Consider the following 22,426-nt stretch of genomic DNA (forward strand, 5'->3'; position numbering starts at 1 on the left):
GCACTTAGTGGAAAGGCCAGCCCTGYGCCACCACCCCATCCTTGTTCTGCGGGGACTCGCTTGTCACTGGGAATGCACCAGGGGAGAGGACAATAAGGCACACGGAGAGGTCAGTGTGAGTGGCAGGTTTGTGAACAGGAAGCTGTCCTGGCTGTGTTCCGYTGCACTGCGGTGCCTTTCTGCTCACCTGCTGGCTGCTTTGCTTCTACTGCTCTAACAGCCCTGGGCAGCCTGCAGACCTGCTTSTGTTGGAGCATGCCACTGTTTCCCCTTTAGATTTTACTTGTGCATTATTCGGTGCTCTTTTTTTTTCCCCATTAGTTTTCTGCAGAACCTGGCAGTAGCGATGGAGCTGGAGTTGCTTGGTGGCAGTTCCTCTCTGTTTCCCTCCTTTCTGTTCATCGCCACACATCACCTTGGGGTCAGTCTCAGGTGCAGAGAGGACTGCCACAGAGGTGAGGGAAAGGCCAATGCACTGCCCCAGCTAAGATGAATGTAAGCAGCAGCCAGTTGCCACTGCAGGAACCAYATTCTTGGGCTCACCTATGGGTTTGGAGAGGCTGTAGGCAGGTGGGTGGGTGGGGTGGTCTCTCCCTGCTGAGGCCAGGCTGCTTATTCACCTGTCTCCATCAGAGCAGACTTTTTCAAGCAAGAACGTGCCAGAAAAGAGCCATCAATGCTCAGCCTTGTTGAGAAACCAGTTTTGCTCTTGCTGGTTTGCTGCAGCACACAGAGTGGAATTCCAGCAAATTCCTCTCGGTTCTGTTACTGTGTGCCCCAGGCAGTGCTCTCCAACCCCCAGCCCCTCCRCTGGCCTTGCAGCAGCAGTGCTCCATTTTGTAACCTGCAGTAACGGGGCAGGACGGTGCTGTCTCCAATCTAGCGTTTGTTTGGTCTGCCTGACTGTTCCCTCGCACACTGTCCAAACCATGTTGCCTGGTGGTGCCCAGCATACTTAAATAAAGTCATTCATATACAACACTCAAGCCTCCTGACCTCCTCTTCCCACGTTTGAAATTTTAAGGAGGTAACTTGTGTTCTTCTCTTGCCTGTGCCGAATTGTTGCTGGCCAGACTCTCCAAGGAGACACCATCTCTGATCCAGGATTGCATTCCTGGCCTGGCTTTTGAGGGAGGAGATTGCCTGGGCTGCAGCTGTGATGTCCAAATCTACTCTCTRCAAGCATTATCCCTGAGATGTCTGTCACTGCAGACAGGTGAAAGGCTGGGACAGGATAGCCTGGGCTAAGCAAGGATGATGCCACTGCTGTTTTGAGAAGAGCTGGTGCCAGCCCAGGTGTTTGCAGAGAGCCGTGCTCACAGGGTGGGCTCTGGGAAGGTGGCACAGTGCCCAATCAAACTGTTCTCAGCCTTATGCCCAGCAGCCACTGGTGTAGGAACAGGACAGTCCTAACTCTGGGGCCTTCCAAAGCAGCAGGGGTCAGTGATGCCTCCCCGCAAAGGCAGGCAATCCCCTCTGCCCCCTGCAGAAACAGCCAAGCTCCAGCGCAGTTTTGCAGAGAAGGAATTGTCCCGTTGTCCACCCAGCCACAGCTGTTTCCCCAACAGCATCATGTCCACCCAGACAGGCTYGAGACACTGGCTAGAGTAAAACAATCAAGCAGTTCAGAAAAAGATCATCTTTAATTTATGAAATGGAGAATCATTCTCAAACTTGGTTAGAAGTTGCACAAATAACTTATGATTGAACCATTAAGAACTACAGCAGTCTCATGGAATGTCTTGGTCCAAGACAGAAGGCAGCCGTGTCCGGAGGCAAGATGGCAGGCTGGTGGGCTGAGACCCCAGAGGGAACCTGGCACTAAACAAAGAACAGCACATCCCTCCACGTGCAACAGCTACCAAATGCTGCCTGCCAACCCTCCCTCTTGTAATAGGCAGTCACAGGCCTTGGCACATTCCTTTTGCCAGCCCCCATACACATCACAGAGATTAAGGAGTCGCTTGCCTCAGGGACCCCTTTGGTCATCACCTGCCCATCTGCTCACAGCCAAAACCAGGGAGACCAAAGCACCTGCTCTCCTCGGGTCCSTGGCTCAGCAGGCAGGTGAGATGATCTAACTCTGGGGAACTGTTTCAAGTGAGGAGGACCTAAAGGGTCTGCCACTCCCCACAGGGGTAAAATCCCAACCCTGTGACTGCCCARCAGTGTGTCAAACAGGCTCCAACGAGGAAGTAAAGGCACAAAAGCAAGACCTGGTGTCTCCTCCAGGCYGTGCTCTCCTGCAAGAGGGGAGGGCCGGGCCGGGCTGCCTCACCAAGTCACCTGGGATGGCCCTGGGCAGGGAGGCACTTCCAGTGGCTGGATTAGGTGTTGGTTCCCTGACCTTGCCCATTATTTGAAGGGGCTGATGGTACAGYTGTGTGACAGCACTGAATAAAAGGGACTCTGGAGAGAAGGAGGGATAAGTGCATGCAATGGGATGCCCATTGAAATGATCCAGATCAAGGCTCTGAACTCAATTTAAGCCCAGCACCTTTCTCAGGCCAGCAACAACTCCCTCTACAAGGCCACAGAGGAGGGAACCTCGGCAAAACCAGCACACCCAGCAGATCCTGGCTGTGCAGGATATTGTCCTGGGAACAACAAACGTTTAAGAGTGGATTTGGTCCAAGAACCRTAGCACTGTACTTGGGTGGCTTGTACCAGTTACTGGGAAAGGCCTTCAGGGTCCTCTCATGCCTGCTCCTGTTTGGCATTCATTCCCTTGGTCCCTCAAGAGCCTCCCACTCCATTCCCCTGGACTGCAAGGCTCTAGGAAAGAAGGAAAGATTCCCACTGCAGTCTCTTGCTCAGCTGTAAAGGCTGTGGCTCCTCAGGGACATGCCCAGGGCAGAGAATTGCATTGGGGATATGTCTGTTTCTAGCACCTCCTTGCTGGAATGAGCAGCTCTGCTCCCTGGGACAGGCTGGGATAAAATGTTCTTGCTCCTGAGACCAAGCAATCTATCCCAGGCTCCTCACAAGACTGAACTTCTCTGCCTTTCCCAGTGACCACCACCTGGAATGAGTAAACATTGCCATCACAGCATTTCACAGATAAACTGCAAATATTAGGCTCTCTCAGCCCACCATCGCTGCCTTTCGCCTGCCCTCCAGCACCAGCCTGGAACCAACACCACCTCAGGAGCTCAGGCACCCTTAGATTGTTTTGACCTCTAGTGCTTGRCCTTGTGTCAGGCTCTGCCGCTGAGCCTTCACCATCTGCAGCCTCTTCCCGTGCAGGGTGAACTGTGACCAGCTGAGAAGCTGCAGCAGTGCACACGTGATGGGGACAAAGACGAGGAGGTAAAAGCAGCCCTGGCGAAGAGTTGGCTCCAAGGCCGTGGCAGACTCCAGCCTTGGCTGGGCACTCACCACATTGTTCAAGGGGTTGCGCTGGAAGATGTCGTAGCCTGGTGTCAGAGAAGAGTTTGTGAGAGTGGGGACAGTAGGGATGGACCCATGCCCATTCTCTTTGAGTCACTGGCCATGGAGATGCAGAGACCAGGCACAGCTTAGCGACTGGAAGAGCATTGCACCCCCCAGGGCACAGGACACGGCACAGAACACTGAACTCACAGGTCTGGCCTGTCGTGCTGCTTTCCCCAGGAACATCCTTACCTGTGTATGCACAGAGCAGCCAGGTGCCGATCAGAGGGGCGAAGGTCTGGCCTGGCTTAGTGACCAGAGCCACCATCCCAAAGAGCAGGGCTGAGGCTGCCTGCTTCCTACGGTTCAGGACTAGATCCTCATCCACCAAGTCAGTGACCACGAGGTTGAGCAACTTACAGGTCCCTTCTGTGAACACACGGTTGCTGCAGAACAACAGGCAAAGCACYGAATAAGGGTATCAAGAAATGACAGGAAAACATAACCAGAGAAAATGGCAAGGGTGAGAAAGGTTTCCCCACACTTCAAGTAAGAATTTCAGAAGCCCTGGTTACAGGAGAGGAATACTGCTATCAGTAAGCCTTTGTACTCTGCAGTGATGCCTCGGATCAGTCCTGATCTGTCACAGAGACAGGCCTGGGGACAGAACATGCCAGGCCAGTGGCTCACAGGCATCTGCAGCATACACTGAGGGCTATGGAGGAGGAGAGGAGCTCTCAGCAGCTGGCAAAGGCAGCCAAGGCTGCCATCAGTCCTGCTGGTCTGTGCCCTCCTGAATATTGCTGCCTTCCTTGCTCTGCAGCAGGACGCCCTGTCGATTCTGCTGTGATCCGCCCCGCATGCTGTCAGAACTGCTGGAAACCACRTGGCTAATGTGTGACCCTGCCCCCTGTTCCCTGCCTCCCATTCCTCTCTTTAAAAAAGGGACAACTCATTTTGCTTCCTAGGAGGCAGAGGGCAGGGGAAGTAATTGCTGCTTGCCTACCTGGCAATGAAGATGCAGAGCAGATACACTTGATCAGGTCCTGCCAGGAGCATGACAACACTCAGAGCCAGCTTCAGGAAGAAAAGTCCTCGCACCACAGCATAAACCCCACAGCGGCGGCAGAGCGACAGGAAGTAGAGGTTGTTGAGGTGGGGGGCAATGTAGGAAACACCTGAGCAGAGACAGAGGCACAAACAGTTTGAAGGAATTTCAGTTTCCACCATGCCCCCAGGCATGATATCGAGAGACAGCAAGGTTGGTTACTGACAGCAGGACAAARGAGTAGCTCCCCCGCACATAAAGAAGGCTATGGCAGATTTACTCCACGGCTGTGTGGCACAGCACACACTTTCCTACAGAGGGAGACCTTCTTCCATCAACCTCATGGACAGGATGGAAGAAAATACTTGCCCAGTGTCATGCACAGGCTGCACCTCAGCCCTAGAATAGAAATGAGAGGGACAGGACTGCCTGACCAGACATGCCCTGCACAGAATCCTCCCACGGTAACTCTAGRACCAATGTCCACGTATCTGTGGCAGCTTGGAAATGGTCCATATGCTGCAGAAAGAAAGGGATAAAAGGGCTGTATTCTCTGCTGCATCCTGGGAAGACTATCTGCWGCCTGTAGTGCTCAGAGCAGTAACTCTATATTACTAAAAAAGGCTCTGAGTCACTTCTCTACCCAGGAAGGACAACTTGGAGGTCCCAGGGAAGTATGTGGGGTGTGTGCATGTGTGAATCTTACAGCCCAGAGTCCTGCATGTGAGCACACCTTTCCCCAGATGAAGTTTGGGAGGAGCAAATCTAGACTGGGGCCAGCTCCTCACCTAATTGGGCTGTTCCCTCCAGTCCCACCTGAGACTCACCAAGCAGGAAGGATCCAGTAGAGACAGAGATCTGGTCTGACAGCAGGTGCTCCAGGAATAGAGGGAAGAAGTTGCTGTTAAAATGGCAGTGAAAAACCTGTGAAGGCAGCATGCAGACGAGCTGGTCAGCAGGGACAGCAGTGAGAAAGAACAGAAAAAGCTAACAGCCCTTTGGGCTCTGTTGTCCTAGGAGCCCCATGCCAAGGGATCATGCAGGATGGGCCTGGAGTACTTTAGCAGAGCAAGACCTCGGCTGTGGCATTTCCAACACTGCTGGCTGAGACTGCAAAGCTGCAATGCCACCAGCCATGCCCACTGCATGCCCGGGGTCAGCCCCACTGCCCAGCTGTACAGCACAATGCTGCTGGGCCAGGCAAGGCCAGCAGGTGACAGCAGTGGCCACAAGGCTTTAGGGGAGACGGTGGCATGGCAGGAGGGAGGAGGCAGCTGGCAGGAGGACAGGAATAAGGCATTGAGGCTTGAACACAAAGATGCAGACCAGCATCAAGAGCCTGCCTGAGGGGAACTCAGGGAACCCCAGAGAGCCATGACTGCAGCACACAAAGTGGGCAGGCTGCTGGCATTTGGTAGTAATCACTGAAGACGATGAAGAACAGGAATGGTAAAAGCCAGCTGGGAGGCGGATCCAGCTGGACAGCGAGAACAGTGACGTGAGCCTCAGGAAAACGGAAAGGGCAAGGAGACTGTGCTGACAGCCACGCCAGCAAACAGCACTCCTGAACTCATCCCCTCTGTGAGCCAGGCCCTGTGCTTCTGCACCCCATATGTGCTGCACAGAGCTCAGTCAGCCCTTGTAACCCAGCCTACACTGCAGAGAGAGGAAGAAGCACCCCACAGCTTGCTCAGGAAGTATCCTCAGTCACAAGCAGGGAGAGTGGCTACCAGCTGCTGAATCAGCCAGCATGTGCAGGAGGCTTCAAGAGCAAGTGGGTGCTGGAAACATCTCTGCCCTTCCTGGGGAACTTTCATATTGCTGAMTCACCATTTTAAACAGCCAGAGCCAGCACTCATCCTCTGAATCATAGYGTGTCACTGCTGTGCCTACCTGGATGAGATTCATGCAGACAAACCAGAGGAAGTTGCGGTGCCTGGAGAGCTGCTGGAGATACTCTGCCAGGGTGATCCGCTTCTCCTGGGGGACGGASAGTTTCTCAATGTACAGCCTAAAAGAAAAGGAGAGATAAAATRCAACCAAAAATTCCTCACACCATGCAGGACAGAGTCCACAGCACTCCCCATGTAGGTGCAGAGCTGTCTCTCCTCAGCTCCCATCCCAGCCTTTTGTCTTCCTGGACCAAATCAAAACAGCAGTCTACAACAATGACTGCTCATTGCTAGCAAGAAGCACAGGCAACAGGTCTCCCAAAGAACATGTGTCTTCTTAACACAAAATGTACATTTCCGATAATGGGCATTTATATAAATAAATGCATTCTCCCCTTATTAGCCATTCCACTACATATAGGCTACTTTTCCAGGTCCCTGCAGTTAGCTCACCTGGCAGATCACATCAGGATCTGCTGCTGCTACAGCTTAATGCTGACAGCCCATAACAAGAGATGACAAGTGAGGCAGCCTGAGGAAGGAACTGAACAAGAAAAATCAGCTTGGTGTGGCCTACCAACAGCCCAGTCACTATCAGGCAGCTAAAGTGAGTAACAGGGTGAAACATTCACTTGTCCAACTCCATAGGGCAYGGGCAGCAATGCTTCTGATATTTTACCACTCACAGGCCTAACTGGGTACTCTAGACATGAACTCATTTCATTTTCCAAATACTGGATAGCCATACAGCAGTTCAGGCCTCTGCCTCCAATTTGGACCAGAGGTGATACAAGAGTTTTGTTCTATTTTCAAAGGAGCCAGTGTGACAGCTGATCCTGAAAACTGTATCAACAGACAAGAACCAGAGATGATTAACAAATTTTGCCCCATCCTGGATCTTTTCACACATTTAGTTTGCTGCAGATCTATGCATTTGCCCCAGCTGAGAACTGGTGACCCTTACTCTTTTAGGGTTGATTCCTGGTCCCATTTTGCTTTCCCATCAGTCTGAAACCTCTGGCGGAGCATTTGTGTGGACAGGGTGAAACCAACGATGGAGCAAAGGGCCAGCAGGACGCAAAATATGCGAAAGGAAAAGAAGTCCTCCTTGTTCCACACTGCATAGGACATGAAGACAGACAGGGAGCCTATGGCACTGAAGAGGGAGCAATAGAAGTTGAGGCTAGTCCTGTCTTTTGCTGAAACAGCCAGGTCTGCGAGCAAGGCATTGTGATGRAGGTCGACCATGGTGAGAAAGCTGTCGTACATGCAAAGGCAAAGGAGGAACTGCAAACCAGGATGAGCCCAAGCAACCCAGAAAGCCAGGAAAGAAATGGCAAACAGGGGGCCATTGTGGCTTAGTGCTCTGAGCCTCTTCAGAACTACTTCAGGGGAGGAAATCTCTGCTCCTGCCCTGCAACAGAAGGAAAAAAGAGGTTTTAGGTACCTGGATAAACCCCTGCACGATCACATTTTCTTCCTCTCCAAGGAAGTCATGTAAGTGTCATAGACACAAGCACAGCTTTTGTTCAAATAACAACCACCCACATCAGCTATGTTCTCAGCTAATAGTGAATATACTGAAAATATGGGCTTAAGAAGGCCAAAAAAAAAGGTGGTTTTTTTTCCCCAGAGCATTTCTCTCCCTGACAGTGTGTACCATTTGCACTTTGCGCAATATAAGTGATTTTCATGAGTTTTTACTAGCTGCGGGAAGCCACACCATGATTTTCCTTAACATGCTGATGTAAATACATGAGAAATGCTAATGCCCAACCATACAGCCTCAGCTCCCATCCTATAGAGTTTGGGAACAACTGATTTGAGGCATTCATTATGCAAATAACTATTTTTCCCCCTTGTGCCTCCCAAACTATCTCCCTGTAAGAGATTTGTTCATATAGCAGGGGCTTGAGATTTTAGATGCCCGTATTTTAGGTTCTGCACTATTCATGACTCTTAAGGGTTAGGGTCAATCCACCCAATAGGTATATGACTTTCTCTATATTGTCAGGTTATGAAACAACATTCATAAGCACTGAGCTTCAAAGACGCCATGAAAAGGAGGCATTTAAGGGTTCCATGCCCAAGAAACCATTCCTATGCCATCAYTGTAAAGCTGCCAATTTGACATCATATTCCCCAGAGACTAGAGAGCTTCCCAGACTCATGTGGAAGCAGAATTTCACTTACTGCTGTGCGCTAAGGAACACTCGGTCGCTCAGCCAGCCAAAGAGAGGGTCATTGAGGCTGTTCCAGATCAGAAACACTGTCTAGGAAAGAAAACAGGACGGTGAAAAATGACACTGGACAGCTCAGTTCTGTCACTGAAGCAAGCAGTGAGCTGGCACAGTGAACCACCAGCAGGAACTGTCCCAGTGCACCTTCCCTGCCCCATCACCACTGTATGATGCCCCTGTTTGGGACAACTGGCAGTAATACCAGTGGTTTTCACTGCCTGTGAAACAACCCAACATCCCCAGAAGAAAGGCAATCATAAGAACTAAGTCTCTGCATTTTCTATCCCAGCTTGTTCTATTTTTATTTAAGTGGGAAAAACTGAAAAGCCCAAGTTAGCACTTGGAAGGCTCCCTTGCTCCCTCTCCAAAAGGGAACACTGCTGTTGTAACTACACAGTTTTTACATTTCTAGCAAGGAGGARTCTTGGTTTCAGTTTCTTACTTAAGAGGGCAAAAGCCTATAGAAAAAAACAAACCTCTCCTATCCAAAAGGACAGTTTATCAATCTTGTAAACAGAGACGAAGGTGTCCACGTAGTATAGGAGGAACACATTGTGCAAAATGGAAACAAAGAGCGACAGGGACCCGTAGATCACAGCAGTGGGCAAATGGAAAAGACAAGCCAGCAGTCGCAGCCCCATGYTGGTGCAGTCAGTGTTCAGCTCCTTCAATCACCTCCATTTCAGATAAGATGTCTTCTCCCAACACCTATTATATCTTTGTTGGGGCCAACCCATTGCTGCTCCTGCAGGAGAGAAAAAAAGAATAAAACAAAATGAAAACAGATTCAGTTTCTTAAATGAAGTAACAGTTGAATCAAGTTAATTGGTAAATCTTTGTCTGCAGAGATCASAATTCATATTGCTTTGAGGAGCTGTTGCAAAGTGGATTGGAGGGGATTTAAGAGACTAGAAGCTGTCTGCTGCACTAAAGCTGTTTCATTAAGCTGAAGCCAGGCTGTGGGCTCCTGGGGGTAYGTCTGAGCAGCCTGCCCTGTCCTTTACCCTGTAATGTTCTTTGTTATCCASCAAGTGGACGATTAATCCAGCTCTTTAAAGGCAATGTCGCAGGAGGAATCAAGCTAGATAGCTGCAAAAAACAAAGCAGCCTTCAGAAAACAAACCTAGCCAACTGGTATTTTTAGGTACTAATGTAAATTTTTACCCAAATAAAAATGACAACACCTGTGATGTAACCTCACACGTGCACACTGATTTCCCCCAGCAGTCACAGCTGACTGCACCTGGGCTCGCTCAGACAGGAGTTATTTATGGCAAGCAGTGCTGCTGCTTTGTGGCATGAAGAGACACRATCAGAACACAACTGCAGCAGACACGCTGCCACCATGCAATAAAAGTGACCAGAAGTACCATTAGCARCTGTCCAGCCTGTCTGGGAGACCTAAATCTTAGGACCATAGTCTGAAATAAAGATGTTTTGGCTGGACAGAAATATACACAGAAATAAAACACATGGACACAGTAGCCTTAGACCAGAATAAGTCACTGTATGTTCTTAAGGAGCTGAGTGTGAGGGGAGGACTCCTCACACCTGCACTGACSGGAGCTCAGGGCCAGGAGGTGGGGGCAGAAATGTTCTCTTGTGCTTGAGGCTGAGCTCTTTCTCACACTGCAGTTGTTACAGACCAAAGGCAAAACACAAGGCACTTAAGTGAAACATAAGGATTTCTTAAATTAATACAAGTCAGCTCCCCCAGCCAGTGCCATCATGAAAAGCCCTGTTCACAGCACACACATGAAGGGTGACAACAAGATTGTTATCTTGGCGCTGTCAAATGCAAGATAAGAGGCTGCGAGTCACTCTCATTTCAGCCCTCSAGGTTCTGCACTCACACGACTCAGACACATCGTGGGGGCTTCACAATGTGGGATAAGACTGAACACATAGGAAATGGGAACCTACACACCACAYCAGCCTCTTGGGCTTGCAACACCAGCTGCAGCAAGTCCAAGCAGAAGATAAAGCCGAAGAATAAACGTCTGGGTATGAAACTGATGAAACGCCAATCCCATTCAGCATTTCCCTGAAGGCATGAGTCTGACCACTTCTAGGCAAGATTAGAAAAGCAAAAATAACCATCTGCTCTTTCTAGGCCAAGGAATTCCTCATAACTAGTTCAGAAGGAGCAGGAATAGCATTTGTTCCAACCAATTACATCACTAGATTGAAACTGTACATCAGCTCCACTCCCAGCCAAAGCACTAGACCTCAACTGGATCCAACTGCAGAGCCCTTGTGGAGCTCCGCCACCATTCTGCATCCCTGCCAGGCCAAAACTCATGGCCAGATAAAAGGAAGACACGGCTTGCAAGGGAATTCAGCCAGAAAATGAACCTTTATAGATGTAATTAAAGACAGACAAGCCTCAAGGGGAAATTTCATTTTGTATGGTCGAGATTGGAAAGGAATCATGATGTGTAAAGACAAAGGTTAAGAAGAAGACAGAGTTAAGCCATCTGTCCCACAGGTAAGTCCTCTGTCTCTCACCAAGAGCCTTCTGTGGAGGACTGAATGAAGAGCAGATGAAGACACCAGAGTGCTGAGCCCCGTCATGGAACTGTCAGGGCAAAGGAACTGGGAACACACACTGTAACCAGCAGGAAATCAGTTTAAAGCACACGAAAAACTCCTTTACCTGGCAGGCAGTAAACACCTGACATTTGCTGCCAAAGGATGTTACAGAGCTGGGCARCAGGTTCAAAGGATTAGACAAATTCATGGTAAACAGCTGTAGCAAACAGCTACTAAAGGAAACAAGGCAGGGAAATCCGCTCTAGCAGCCCAAAACCAGCCTTGCAGGCTGGGGGTGGACAAGTGGAAAGGCCACAGATGGTGCCCAGGCTCAGGCACTCTCCCCMTAAACAGCATCTCCTGCTGCCACMGTGGGGCAGGATATGGAGAGAGACAGACCAGCAGTGTGACCCAGTAAGGTGATTTTTATGCTGGGCTTGCCTTTGCTGTCCAAAACCTGTTTGAAAGGTGAAATGCTCAAACCTTGCTCTTAGTGCTGCACTTCATGCTGCTCCCATTTAAACGATGCTTCACTGTTGCACAAACCACAGCTGTTGAAGTTTCCAGAGACACCTCATTTTGTCATTTATATGCTACAGTGCTGTTCAAAGAAGGTGAAGTTCCACTTCCTTTCTTTCTGCCCCTCATCACTCCTTCACAGATGTGCAACCCCTCCAGCCAGCTATTTGAAAGTGATGTCACTTTTCCTAGGGTAGTCATTAGGTCATTTGAGATATTTTTCTCTCCCCATCTGCAAATGTGCAGTTAAAAAGAAACAAATCACAGCTGTCTGTAAAAAGCAGGTTTTACTTCTACACCCAAAGCACTRTGTTATTCAAGCTTGCCACATTGGTATTTTCATAACCTTTTCCTTGGGATGGAGAATTATTCATGGAGTATGTCAGAACTTTTCAACAGGAGGCTGTAAGAAGTAATGGGAAAAGGAGCTGCAGGAGGGAATAACTATCATTCATTCTTGCTGTACTTCTAACACACTCATAAAGCAACAAGCTCATAAATTAGAAAGCAATGAGCCTTTATTTGGGAAACTTCCTCCTCCACATTTGACATCTGGCTGCTGCCAGTGACGTCCACAGATCTTATCTTCCTGAGGAGGATGTTGGAATACTGACTACCAGGAAAGCACTGCTTTTGTTTGAGAGTGCTGGCACAGCTGTGTCTGGAACACACCACAGTTCGGGGCTCGCACATCTGCTCTAACTTCCTAGCCAGCTCACAGCTGGATTCACGAGTCCTCACGTCCCATGGTGATTCGGCAATGCTTTGGCCTTGCAACAAGGCTGAGCTCCAGCCTTCCACAGCTGAAGCCACTTGTACTGAGCCAGCAGCAGAGCCATACATGTGAATCTTGGCCCAAGACAGCCTTTTAAGCAGGGCCAGATKACTTTTATGTGCTGAAGTTGCCACTCAGCAACCTAAAACAGCCATGTGCAGACTGACCACAGTATCAGTATGACTCTCGTATTCATTCTCCACTGTGTGGGTAATGCAGGCTGGAATATCCCAAATAATATTTCAAGATATGCTTGCTTGAGCTGCCACTACACTGCCTCTGSTGCATATTCTGGGTTTTTAGAGGTTTAATAACAGAGGGCCAAATACACCAACTCTGTGTCGCTGTAACTGCCACACAATAAATCCACCCACCAGTTGGAAACACCAGCTGAGAGGGGACCCTATTATAGACATTGGTCACAGCCAGACAGGACTGGGCTGCTGGCAGCCCAGCCCCATTCACAGGAAAGCTTTCACAGCTGGAGCTGCACCTGTGAAAGAGCKGATGCCCTGTGACCTGTCCCAGCAAAAGGCCTGGTGCTGGAGACATSARTCCTTCCCAGATGCTGCAAGTGASAGTCATGGATGTCTTTGTGTGGTCAGTCTTATCCATCAGAGATGAACCCATTTTGGGAGCAAAGACCAGGTTTTACACACTCCTTCTCCCCCATGCATGGTACCCCAGGACACCTCCACAACCCAGGATATCTCAGAGGGCCCTCACCCCACAAAGCTACTTGGATTCTGACAGAGCTCTGCCAGTAAAATGAGAAATCCCTCCACAAAGCTAACTGAATGAATGAAACATGTGAAAGATCCCCCACTCAAACAAAAAAATCCCTCTACAAATCCTATTCCTATCCCAGGAAAGCTGCTTCCTAGGTAGACACTCCACAAAATTTAGGCTGCTCTGACTAAACTTTGATCTTGTGTGCCCTCTTAGAGATGAACATAGCTCCAAAGCTCTCAGTTTCTCTACTTCATACTTCTGAAATCCTAACACCCTCAGATAATCCACTTAGTAACAAGGAGTCCAGGCCGAACACGAAACATGAACAAACACCCCAACAGCAGGCTCCCAGCAGCTTGRTATCTGAAGGATGAAGCAATGAAACCTTTAAAACCACCTGGATCAGGCATGGAAACATGCCTGGAAGAGGCTAAAAGGGCATTTTTCAGTACTGTTTACCAATTCAACAGCCACWGATGATCGTGTACCATGTAATACCCTTCTTATTACAAGCAATCATGTGCTTCCATCAGGTGCTTCTGTCAGTCCTGCTGAGCTCATACAGGCAAACACAATTGCCACAGACAATTAACACCTTGCACCAGCTGGTAGCTTCCATGGAGCTGTGCTCCAGCTGAGCAATCTTGTTCAATCAGATCTCATTCCCTAACAAGAACACAAGGTTTGTCAATAGAGATAACTGGACAGACCTCATAGCCTTGGAACTTGGCAAGGCTTTTAAGTTAACAACACATGACATCCCRTATCTAAACAAATCATTGTTTTACAGTGTAAAGGAAGTGTGTTCGATGTATTAAAAAAATAGTTCCCCATCATTTGCTGTCAATATGAGCTCTAATCCTGTAGAGGACATCACAGCACTAGGATGGGAACTATTGCCAAGGTAATTCTGGCCTCAAGTTACAAAYCCAGAAGCAAATACTAAATCGTCATTGAAAATAACRCCCAAGAGTGGTATCAAAGAAGSTACAAGAGAGGATTACTGCACAGAYACTGCCTGTTCTTTGTTAAGACTTAACAGAAAGCACCAAGTGAGAAGCAACTTCACCACCAAGTGCAGGAGTTTGTGTTACACATCTTCCCGGGAACAGGGAGWCTCTTCACCTGTGCAAACCTCCCAAAACCACCGTCCCCCTGCTGGGCCCCAGCTGCAGCCACAAGGCCACACGCCACTGAATGAAGGACTGGAAGAATCCCAGCTGCCAAGGCCAGCAGGGATCTCTGGGGCGTTGACGGCTGGAAAGCACAGCAGTGAATTACCAASTGCAAATTGCTGGTGTCCCAGCGGCAGGACAGGAGCACAGGGCGATTCCTGCAGAGCCAAGCTGCAGTTGGGGGCACCGTCACTTAGGACAGGCCCAAGTAGCGCTGCCATCCCCTGTGCCACATCCGCAGGGAAACTCCCCATTGAGGGAGACCTGGCAGCCCTCCGAGAGGAAGGGGTGGCCGGGCAGGGGCACTGCCATCCTTCCCTACCGGGTTTTCCTGAGGCAATGCCATCCTTCCCTGGCGGGCTCTCCCGCAGGCTCCACGGCAGTGGGTTGATGCCTCCCAGGTGAGCGGAAGGTGTAACAGGGACACCAGATATCCGCCGCACACTCCAGGGAGAGAAGGCAATGCCAGAGCCGCCTTTCCTTGCCGGGTGCCGGACCCCGACCGGCTCCAGGACCGAGCCCCCTATCCACAGGGGAGCCAGGGCACCCCTTGGTCCAAAGTGGGACCTTCCACGATAACGGAGCGAAGTACCCGCTAGGGCTCTACCACTACAGGGAAGGGGGGAACCCCTCACCCCGCAAAGGGGGGAACGGTGTCTCTCCCACCTCAGCCGAACCGCCTTACTGAGGGGATAGGGGATCCCCCACTACCCTGCAGGCAGGGAGACAAATCGGGGGTGGCAATGAGGCAGAAGAGACGCCCTCCCGCCCCCTCGGCGCCTCCTACCTGCGTCCGGTACCGGCGCTTCCACGGCGCTCCGCCGCCTCACTGCGCAGCCGCGCATGCGCCCCCTCCGGTCCGAGCCCCGCCCCGCGGCCATTTTGCGTACTGGCAAGTGAAGTTGCCGGCAACTCCCGGCAGCCATTTCGTGTGAGGTCGCCCCGCTCTTTTATTTGCATAGCCCCGCCCACATCCGCCCGAGCCGCTCTGGCCGGGCCGGCAGCGCCTCCTCTATGGTCCGTCCTCCCGTCGCCATGGAAACGCGCCCGGGCCCGGGACGCTGGTTCCTGGAGTCAAGAAATCGTGGAATCGTGATAAAATCAATGTTGGGCCAGCCCAGCACCACCCTAAGCCTCTAAACCATATCACCCAGTGCCAGATCCAGAGGCCACTTGAAAACCWCCAGGGATGGCGACTCCACCACCTGGGTAAACAATTCCAATGCCCGGCCACTCGAAGAGCGAAAAGACATTTTCTGATATTTAATTTGAATCCCACTGTCCCAGTTTGAGGCAATTTCCTCTGTTTTTTTCACTGCAGGCGCGGTAGAAGAGCCGGGCCTGCACCCCACACAGTGTCCTGTCAGGAGTTGTAGAGAGTGCTGAGGCCCCTCCTGAGCCTCCTCTTCTCCAAGCAGTGTGTGCCAAACTGCAGAATGACAGAGTGGAAACAAAATATGTACACCATTGCTTGGGCAGSGGGCAGTAATGCAGCAAATGTCCTGTCTCTGGTTTTAGTTATCAGCTACTTACATTTCTCTCCCACAATTAATTTCCATTCATGCCATGTATTTCAGAAAATAGGGACTGTCACTGTATATTATCATTTAAGATCTCTCTGCGGGACCTTCTCTCAAAGAAGCAACTCCTGTGTTAAGCATGTGCATCACCTTCCATCTCTCACTTGCAGCAGTTGCTCCATTCAGCTATTCTCAAATTTCACCTGGGGAAATTTCACCTTAGAAAACTGAGACAAAAGCCAATTGCTATGAACAAATAGGTGTTATTGCACCCTGTTACTTATCAATGTTTTTAAACATCAGACTTGTAGCTTCTTAAGCAGGTCATCTTTACAAATTCCTAGAAGCCAGGCAACTAATTGTAATCAACATGGTCTGTAATTAAAAAGTGATTTGTAGGTATTTAACTTCAGCTATAGGGATCACCTGCAGCAGAGCAAGGMATAAGGCACTAATCAAAGAATCATTAAGTTTGGAARAGAACTCTAAGATCATGGAATCACTAAGCATCCCAAAGGAGCTGCACTGCTGCTGCTGTTGTGCTGGGCGATGATGTGCTGACCTTGCAGATGCAGTCACCCATTTAAAACTCCTGTGGAGATTTCTRTCTGTAAAGGCCCACCACAGAACAGGTGCTCACAATAAGGGGGTGCTGATGGGAGCCAATGATACAGCTTCTTACTTAATTACAGCCTGGATGGGCTGTGAGTACAAATACCAGSTTAGTTGGAGGTGAGTGTGAGCAAAAAATTTATGGGAAAGTAAGGGAAAAGAGGGGGGGTTCATATCTATGTTAACCAGTTTGTTGCTTTAAAGTTTACACTTCTGTGATTTTGCTAATAGAGTTTTGCTGACTTGAGAAAGAACCTGAAGTTTTGGTGAGTGCTTTTGAGGTTTTTCCCATACTGGCTTTATGTGCTGATTTCAGCTGTTTCTTTACCTGTGTCCTCTACTCTTGATCCTTGTCTGAGCATGTARCGTAATTGCTGAAGGAATGAGCTTCCTGTTGTTGTCTTTAGGTACAAGGGCAGGTTCAGGCAGGTTTTGTAGCCCTRGCTACCACAGGAAAACTTCCACAAGGTATAATGCAGTATTTTATGGCATCTCCTTATCCTGTATGTGTCCTTCAGTAAAAGCCTGTAGAAAGTAACCTGCCTTCCTAAGATCAGGTTGTACATCCTACTGCTCCTTGGCTAAGTGAAGGCATTCCCTTGGCTGYCTTTTCTCAGGATGTGAGTACATGCACACCCAGTAAATGTCTTTCTGTCTTCTGCACTTACAAACTCATCTGTTTTGCAATGTTTCTGCAGTTATGTACTAGCTTAAACGTTTGCAGTAGCAGAGCAGTGTACAACTGAGGCGTCGTGCACTTTGCCTGGCTTTTTGAAAATGCAAATCCCTCTGGAGTTGGTGCTTCTCCCACCCCAAAACCATCTGCTGTTTGATTATATGGATGCAAGTCCAYGTACAGTAGTAAAACTTGGTGGGGATATTGATTCATGCCGGTRCTCTATCCTGTAACATTTGTAGCACCACCTGCTTGTGAAAGATACTAATGTAAATTGTTATTGCTGTGTGACGACAGCCTTTAAACACTTTGATTTGGAAAAAATGCCACAGAATAACCTTTATGAATTATTGTATTCTTGGAAACACAAGATTTTCTTTTGAGTCCCCATTTAAGAAAATCAATAATGTTACCTGTGAGCTGTGTTCTGTATTGTCTAGACCATGACAGAAAGTAGTTGTGGTTGTTTTTGGTTTTTTTTGAAGTTATTACAAAGTTGTAGACCAGCAGATGCTGCAGCTGTCTGCCTTGGGGATGCAGTAAGAGCAGTATTCCCGTGAGTAATTCTAGCTCAGATATTTGAACTTACTGTAGAATTGCAGTGCGTGTTGCTCTTGTAACAGAAAACCCCCTCATATGCTAAAGGGGTATGTTGTATGTAATACAACCCCAAAGTCTGGAATATCTTTCCTGTCCTGTCCTACAACATCCTGTTTAGGGTGTTGGTCCCCTGGGAAGACTTAGTGCAAGCGTATAAGATTGTGCTGCTGTACTTCTGCATAGCCATGCTCGATGCAGGATATGTGGAAATGGGACCTAATTGTATTTAAAGAATAAATAGTTAAAATGTAAATAGTTTCCTGTGATACTGATGTGTGTGTTTCCCACCGAAAACACACAAGGAGTTTGGGCACAAACTCCTTCTGGAGAACCAGACTGAATGTTAATTAAGGCCTTTGCAGGACATTAGGAGACTCTCCCAAGAGCACTTCAAGGACAAAGACTCGTAATCAAGCAGCTGAGAGAGCCGGATGCTGTGGAAGTGCAAAACATGTTGCTCTGCTATGCAAACTGTCTGTGTGTAAGATAAGAAAGTGCTGGTAGGTAACTGGAGCTGAGCATGGGAATTAAGGCTGGAATTGAATTATTTGTCTTGGAGTGTGTAAAGTAAACAATACATAACCAGGAGGAACCAGATAATTATGGAGTGTCTGAAGCAGCTCTTGGAGGGTAAARCTTTTCAAGGCCACCTTTGCCATATCAATAATACCATGTAAGGCTGAGATTGCCAAGGGAACGATATCAGAAGTATCAGGCTTAGTTATGACTGTGGAAAAACTGAGAACCAATGAGGAAGAAATAATTGGGGTGGATTGGGAGGATTTGTTTTGTTGTCTCTGGGAGGAGACTGGMGTAAGGGAGGCATGAATGTGGCAGAAAAAGTGGATCCTGAAATGAGAAAATGATGTATAGAATAAGAGAAAGGTGAGATCAGTGGACTGAAGGAGTGCAGACATCTAAGGAGGATAGTGAAACYTGAGGACCCAAGGCTGCTGGAATGCTGAAGTGATGCTCCTTGAACAACCYGCTGGACTCTGCATCAGGTCTATGGTGGAAAGGCTTCTTGTGGGAGGGCAGAGCAAAGTGGGATAGATGTGCATCCTAAGTGGTGTGGGAGGGAAGGGTGACTCAACAGCATCATGTGTGGTTCATAAGACTCGATTAGTAGCTTCATAGCTGTGTGTACAGTGATGTAAATAACCATGAAATGGAAATGGTGTATTAATGAGGTTGTTAATAATTCAGTTGACTTATTGGTGTGGTTAATGTAAGTTAGTGTCCCGAGTCTGTTCTCTTAGCACTGCAGTCTGAAGGGGAACAGCTGGGGGCTCAACCAGGACCTCCCAATTTAGAAGCTTGAACAAACTATACTGCTGTCTTTTCTTTGAGGAAGATAGTGTGTGGATGGTGATGAAGGATATGCGATGAACTGAGAGAGAGGAGGAGCAGGTCTGTTTGTGCAGGCTGTGTTTTAACAYGGAGGGGATCATTAGGACTGAACACTACGAAGTACAGATTAAAACATGCTCAACTAAAGAAAAAAGGAGGCGTGTCTAGATACAGAGCTGTGTCTGGAAAAGGGTTTAAATGAGAAAAAATATGGTGGCTGTGATCCTGAGACCCAGGTCATAGATTTGAACCTCAGGTGAGGAAGACATCTTACACAAATGCAGCTTGCAGTGGTTACTGGGAAGATGAGAATAGTGGTGGTGGGATGATAACACAGAAGTTAGGCTATGTTGAGAGAACATGTCAGRAAAAGAGAAACTTTGGAATATGTCCAAAATGTATCCTCTGGTGCTGCAGACACATACCCAGGAAGAGGCTGAAGGGTGACAGTGTCAGGATTGTGTTGGCAGCAGTCAGGGGTGGTTTCTAGACCCTTGCCTGCTGCTGCAGTCACCCTGTGGTAACACTTGCCATGTTTTACTCTTGGTGGCAAAGCTGTTCCAGAGCTGCTGTGTTATCCAGCAGCTGCAGTCAGAGAAGGAGTGGCTGCTCCAAACCTCTCTGCCACCAACAGTTATGCGGWGGGGTGGTTTTTAGATAACTRCAGTCAAGTAAAGACTTGTTCTGCMATGACTTGAGCTGTTCCTGTTGTTTTGATTTCATACAGAGTCTGGGCTTTGCACAAACCTCAGAAACAAATGCCAGACCCACACTAGACTCAGTGTTTTCTGGGAATGTTGCTTTGAATAGCTGAAACAGATCTGCTTCCTCTTCAATGGGCCTCTATAAGGGGCAACTGACTGTAATATGTGTTAGCTGCTATTTCCACAATCACCAGTGCCAGCTGCAGCTCTTTTCTTCGTGGTGAACTAGGAACAGCAGGGTGACTGGTGTCTTCTGGCTTCACAAGTTAAATTCTCCCTCTTGGCTGAGCTGAAGGGATTGTTCATCTGATATCAGCCGTACTTGTGGTATCTTTCCAGTTGGCTGATGGAAAGGTCCCTCCTGTGGTGTGAGGGGAAAGAGGGTCAGAGCCCCAGCATTGCTGYGGGAGTTCCTCAGACTGAGTTAGTGGTGTGTGGAGGGTATGAGGCTGCTGGCAGGCCTTCTGGTGCCACAGGAACTAGTAGAACTTGCAGCCATCTCCATCTATCTGCTGCCCTGTGCTGATGCTTTCTTTGATCCAACCAAATAAGTTTTTGTATTTRCCTTCAGTAAAAACATACAAAGCTGTCTGGATTGGTGGATTTCTCTTTATCTCTCTTCTAATCTCTCTCAAAGGCCAGACACCTTGTAGATTTATTGCTCTTTGGGAAGTCATGATGCTTTCATTCAAAGTACCTGCTCTTGCCTGCAAAGCCCTTTTCCTTCTGCTGGGCTATGTTCAGGCTGTTTTCAGCACAAGGGAGYCTGGCAATTAGCCTCACCCCTTTTCTGAGAAGCAGAGACTGGGTTCTCTGCCACACCAAATTTCCATGCTGAAGTATTTCAGAGGATCAGTGAAAAGAGATGCTGGTGTGTAACACCTGTGCAGCTCCTGGGAGGCAGTGCTGGCTCTACCTGCAGGAAGTACATTATTATTATTGTTACAATGAGTTGCTTGCAGGAACTGTGACTGTGGTGTGGCACTCAGGGCTTAGGTCTGAAGCCCAGAGCTCTTGCTGAGCTGTCCTGTSCTGGCCAAGCATGGGAGCTGGCAGGCTGCTGCCCTCATCCAGGGTGTGCTCCGTGCTGCTGGAGAGACCACAGGGATGCACTGTGGCARCAGGGGTGGAGCAGAATTGGCTTCACTTCATCTCAGGTCATCACACTACATCTTTTGCCCCTTTCTAGATGTAAGAGCTCATCTCTTCSAAGAAGTCAGCCCTACCCTCAGATTGTGTTGGGCTTTTCCAGGCAAAGGGGAGCCCTGTTGTCTACGGCCTTGATTTGTTTTGCTGTTAATCTCTGCTGTCTGCTGGCACCTTGAACAATGCATGATGTAGAAATCTCTTGTGGAAATATTAAATACCTCTTGGAGTACTTTTCTGGGTCAGTGTGGGTTTGCTTTTCTTTTGCAGTGTAGCAAAATGTGATGCTATTTTATTTTTGTGGGGTCAGGGGTTGTGTGTTCAAAATTCAAGTTTTTCCATTATTAGGYGGCACTAGTATGGGAACCTGATCCTGAAGATAAAAAATAGGGCCTGAAAAGACCCAGCTTTTAACAAGCTACTGCATTTTCCTTGAATTCCTGTGTTACTGCCAGGCACATCTGGTTAAGAGAAAGCATCCTGTTTAGGAAGGCAGCCAAGTGCCTGTGTCCTAAGGATCAGTACTGATGGTGGAGGATCAAAGTTATTGCCTGGTGTTGTGTGGCTTTTTGTGCTGCTCTCCCACCTCCACAACGACTTGGGAGTCTTCTCCTGGATGAGTTTTACTGAAAATACTTCAAACCATGATCTTATGCTGGCAATAAAGGGATGGATGTGACTAGGGAAAATATGAAACTGCTTTGTCATGAACCTCTCCCACGCTTTATCTCTAGCTACCAGGATGCTGGATAAGTGTGTGGAAATGACACCAGAGCTATGTAAGGCAAACCTTGGCTGAATAAGRACATTCAGTTTTAACATCTCACAGTAAGCAGTCCTTGAAGTTTTGGGTTTAAAAGAAAAGCAAACCAAGAAACTTTGCCAAAGCTTTGTCAGATGGCAATGATTTTGCAGACTCTGCTCAAAATGGGGAGGGTAACTGGAAATAACTCATGACTTCTTCTTCATCCTCTTGGTTGGGGGAAATTGGTGCTTTTGCAATATTCGTCTCTGTACCCTTGGGGTTTGTTACAGAGCAATGGCGGGAGATCTGAGGTTTTTTTGCTGGTTGGGGAGAAGAAGCGGTCAGGAAAAAAARCTGGAGTCTGAAAGCTTAGGAGTGCTGGAACAGTGAAAAGGAAAGGATAACTTAATGGCATCTTCTTTTGTGAGCTCATCACAGGGCTGTGGAATGAGGCAAGAATAGTCTTGGTTGAAAGTTACAGTAAATTAGATGGCCATGTCCTCTCCTGTGGTCCCAGCGTCTCTACAGCTGTGTTGGCTTGGAGCACACTCTCTGAGGACGTATCTAAACCCATTCAAACTGCCAGCCTGACCTGGGGACTCTGCTTCAGATGGACAAGACTCTTTGTGAAACCAGTGTCTCCAGACATGTGAGAATTTTCACATGTTGGGTATTGTGGCACACCTATATGTTGGTATGCCCATAATACAGTCAGGCTCACTTCAGTCTCTCTCCTAGAGAATGTAAATATTCACTTCCACACAGACTGCACACTTTTCTCTGTTTTC

At 48.5% G+C, this 22,426-nt stretch overlaps 1 protein-coding gene across 2 annotated transcripts; it reads right to left on the minus strand.

The window, feature by feature from the left end:
- Window positions 1-1,611: 1,611 nt before the first annotated feature.
- On the minus strand, window positions 1,612-15,148 carry MFSD13A (major facilitator superfamily domain containing 13A). 2 transcript variants are annotated; one of them, XM_057379827.1, is made up of 9 exons: window positions 15,073-15,148; window positions 9,029-9,297; window positions 8,506-8,585; window positions 7,277-7,726; window positions 6,314-6,431; window positions 5,248-5,344; window positions 4,379-4,550; window positions 3,625-3,818; window positions 1,612-3,416 (listed from the first exon to the last, which is right to left on the minus strand). In XM_057379827.1, exons 2-9 carry the CDS (start codon window positions 9,191-9,193, stop codon window positions 3,163-3,165), a joined length of 1,530 nt encoding a protein of 509 aa, XP_057235810.1. In that variant the 5' UTR covers window positions 9,194-9,297; window positions 15,073-15,148; the 3' UTR covers window positions 1,612-3,162. The 2 variants fall into 2 exon arrangements, with proteins under 2 accessions (XP_057235810.1, XP_057235817.1); XM_057379834.1 differs by lacking the exon at window positions 15,073-15,148 and adding an exon at window positions 14,921-14,975.
- Window positions 15,149-22,426: the final 7,278 nt, after the last annotated feature.

The sequence above is a fragment of the Malurus melanocephalus genome, unplaced genomic scaffold, assembly GCF_030028575.1.
Source record: "Malurus melanocephalus ecotype Western Australia unplaced genomic scaffold, MMel_1.1 scaffold_12, whole genome shotgun sequence".
In the NCBI taxonomy this organism is placed as follows: Eukaryota; Metazoa; Chordata; class Aves; order Passeriformes; family Maluridae; genus Malurus; species Malurus melanocephalus.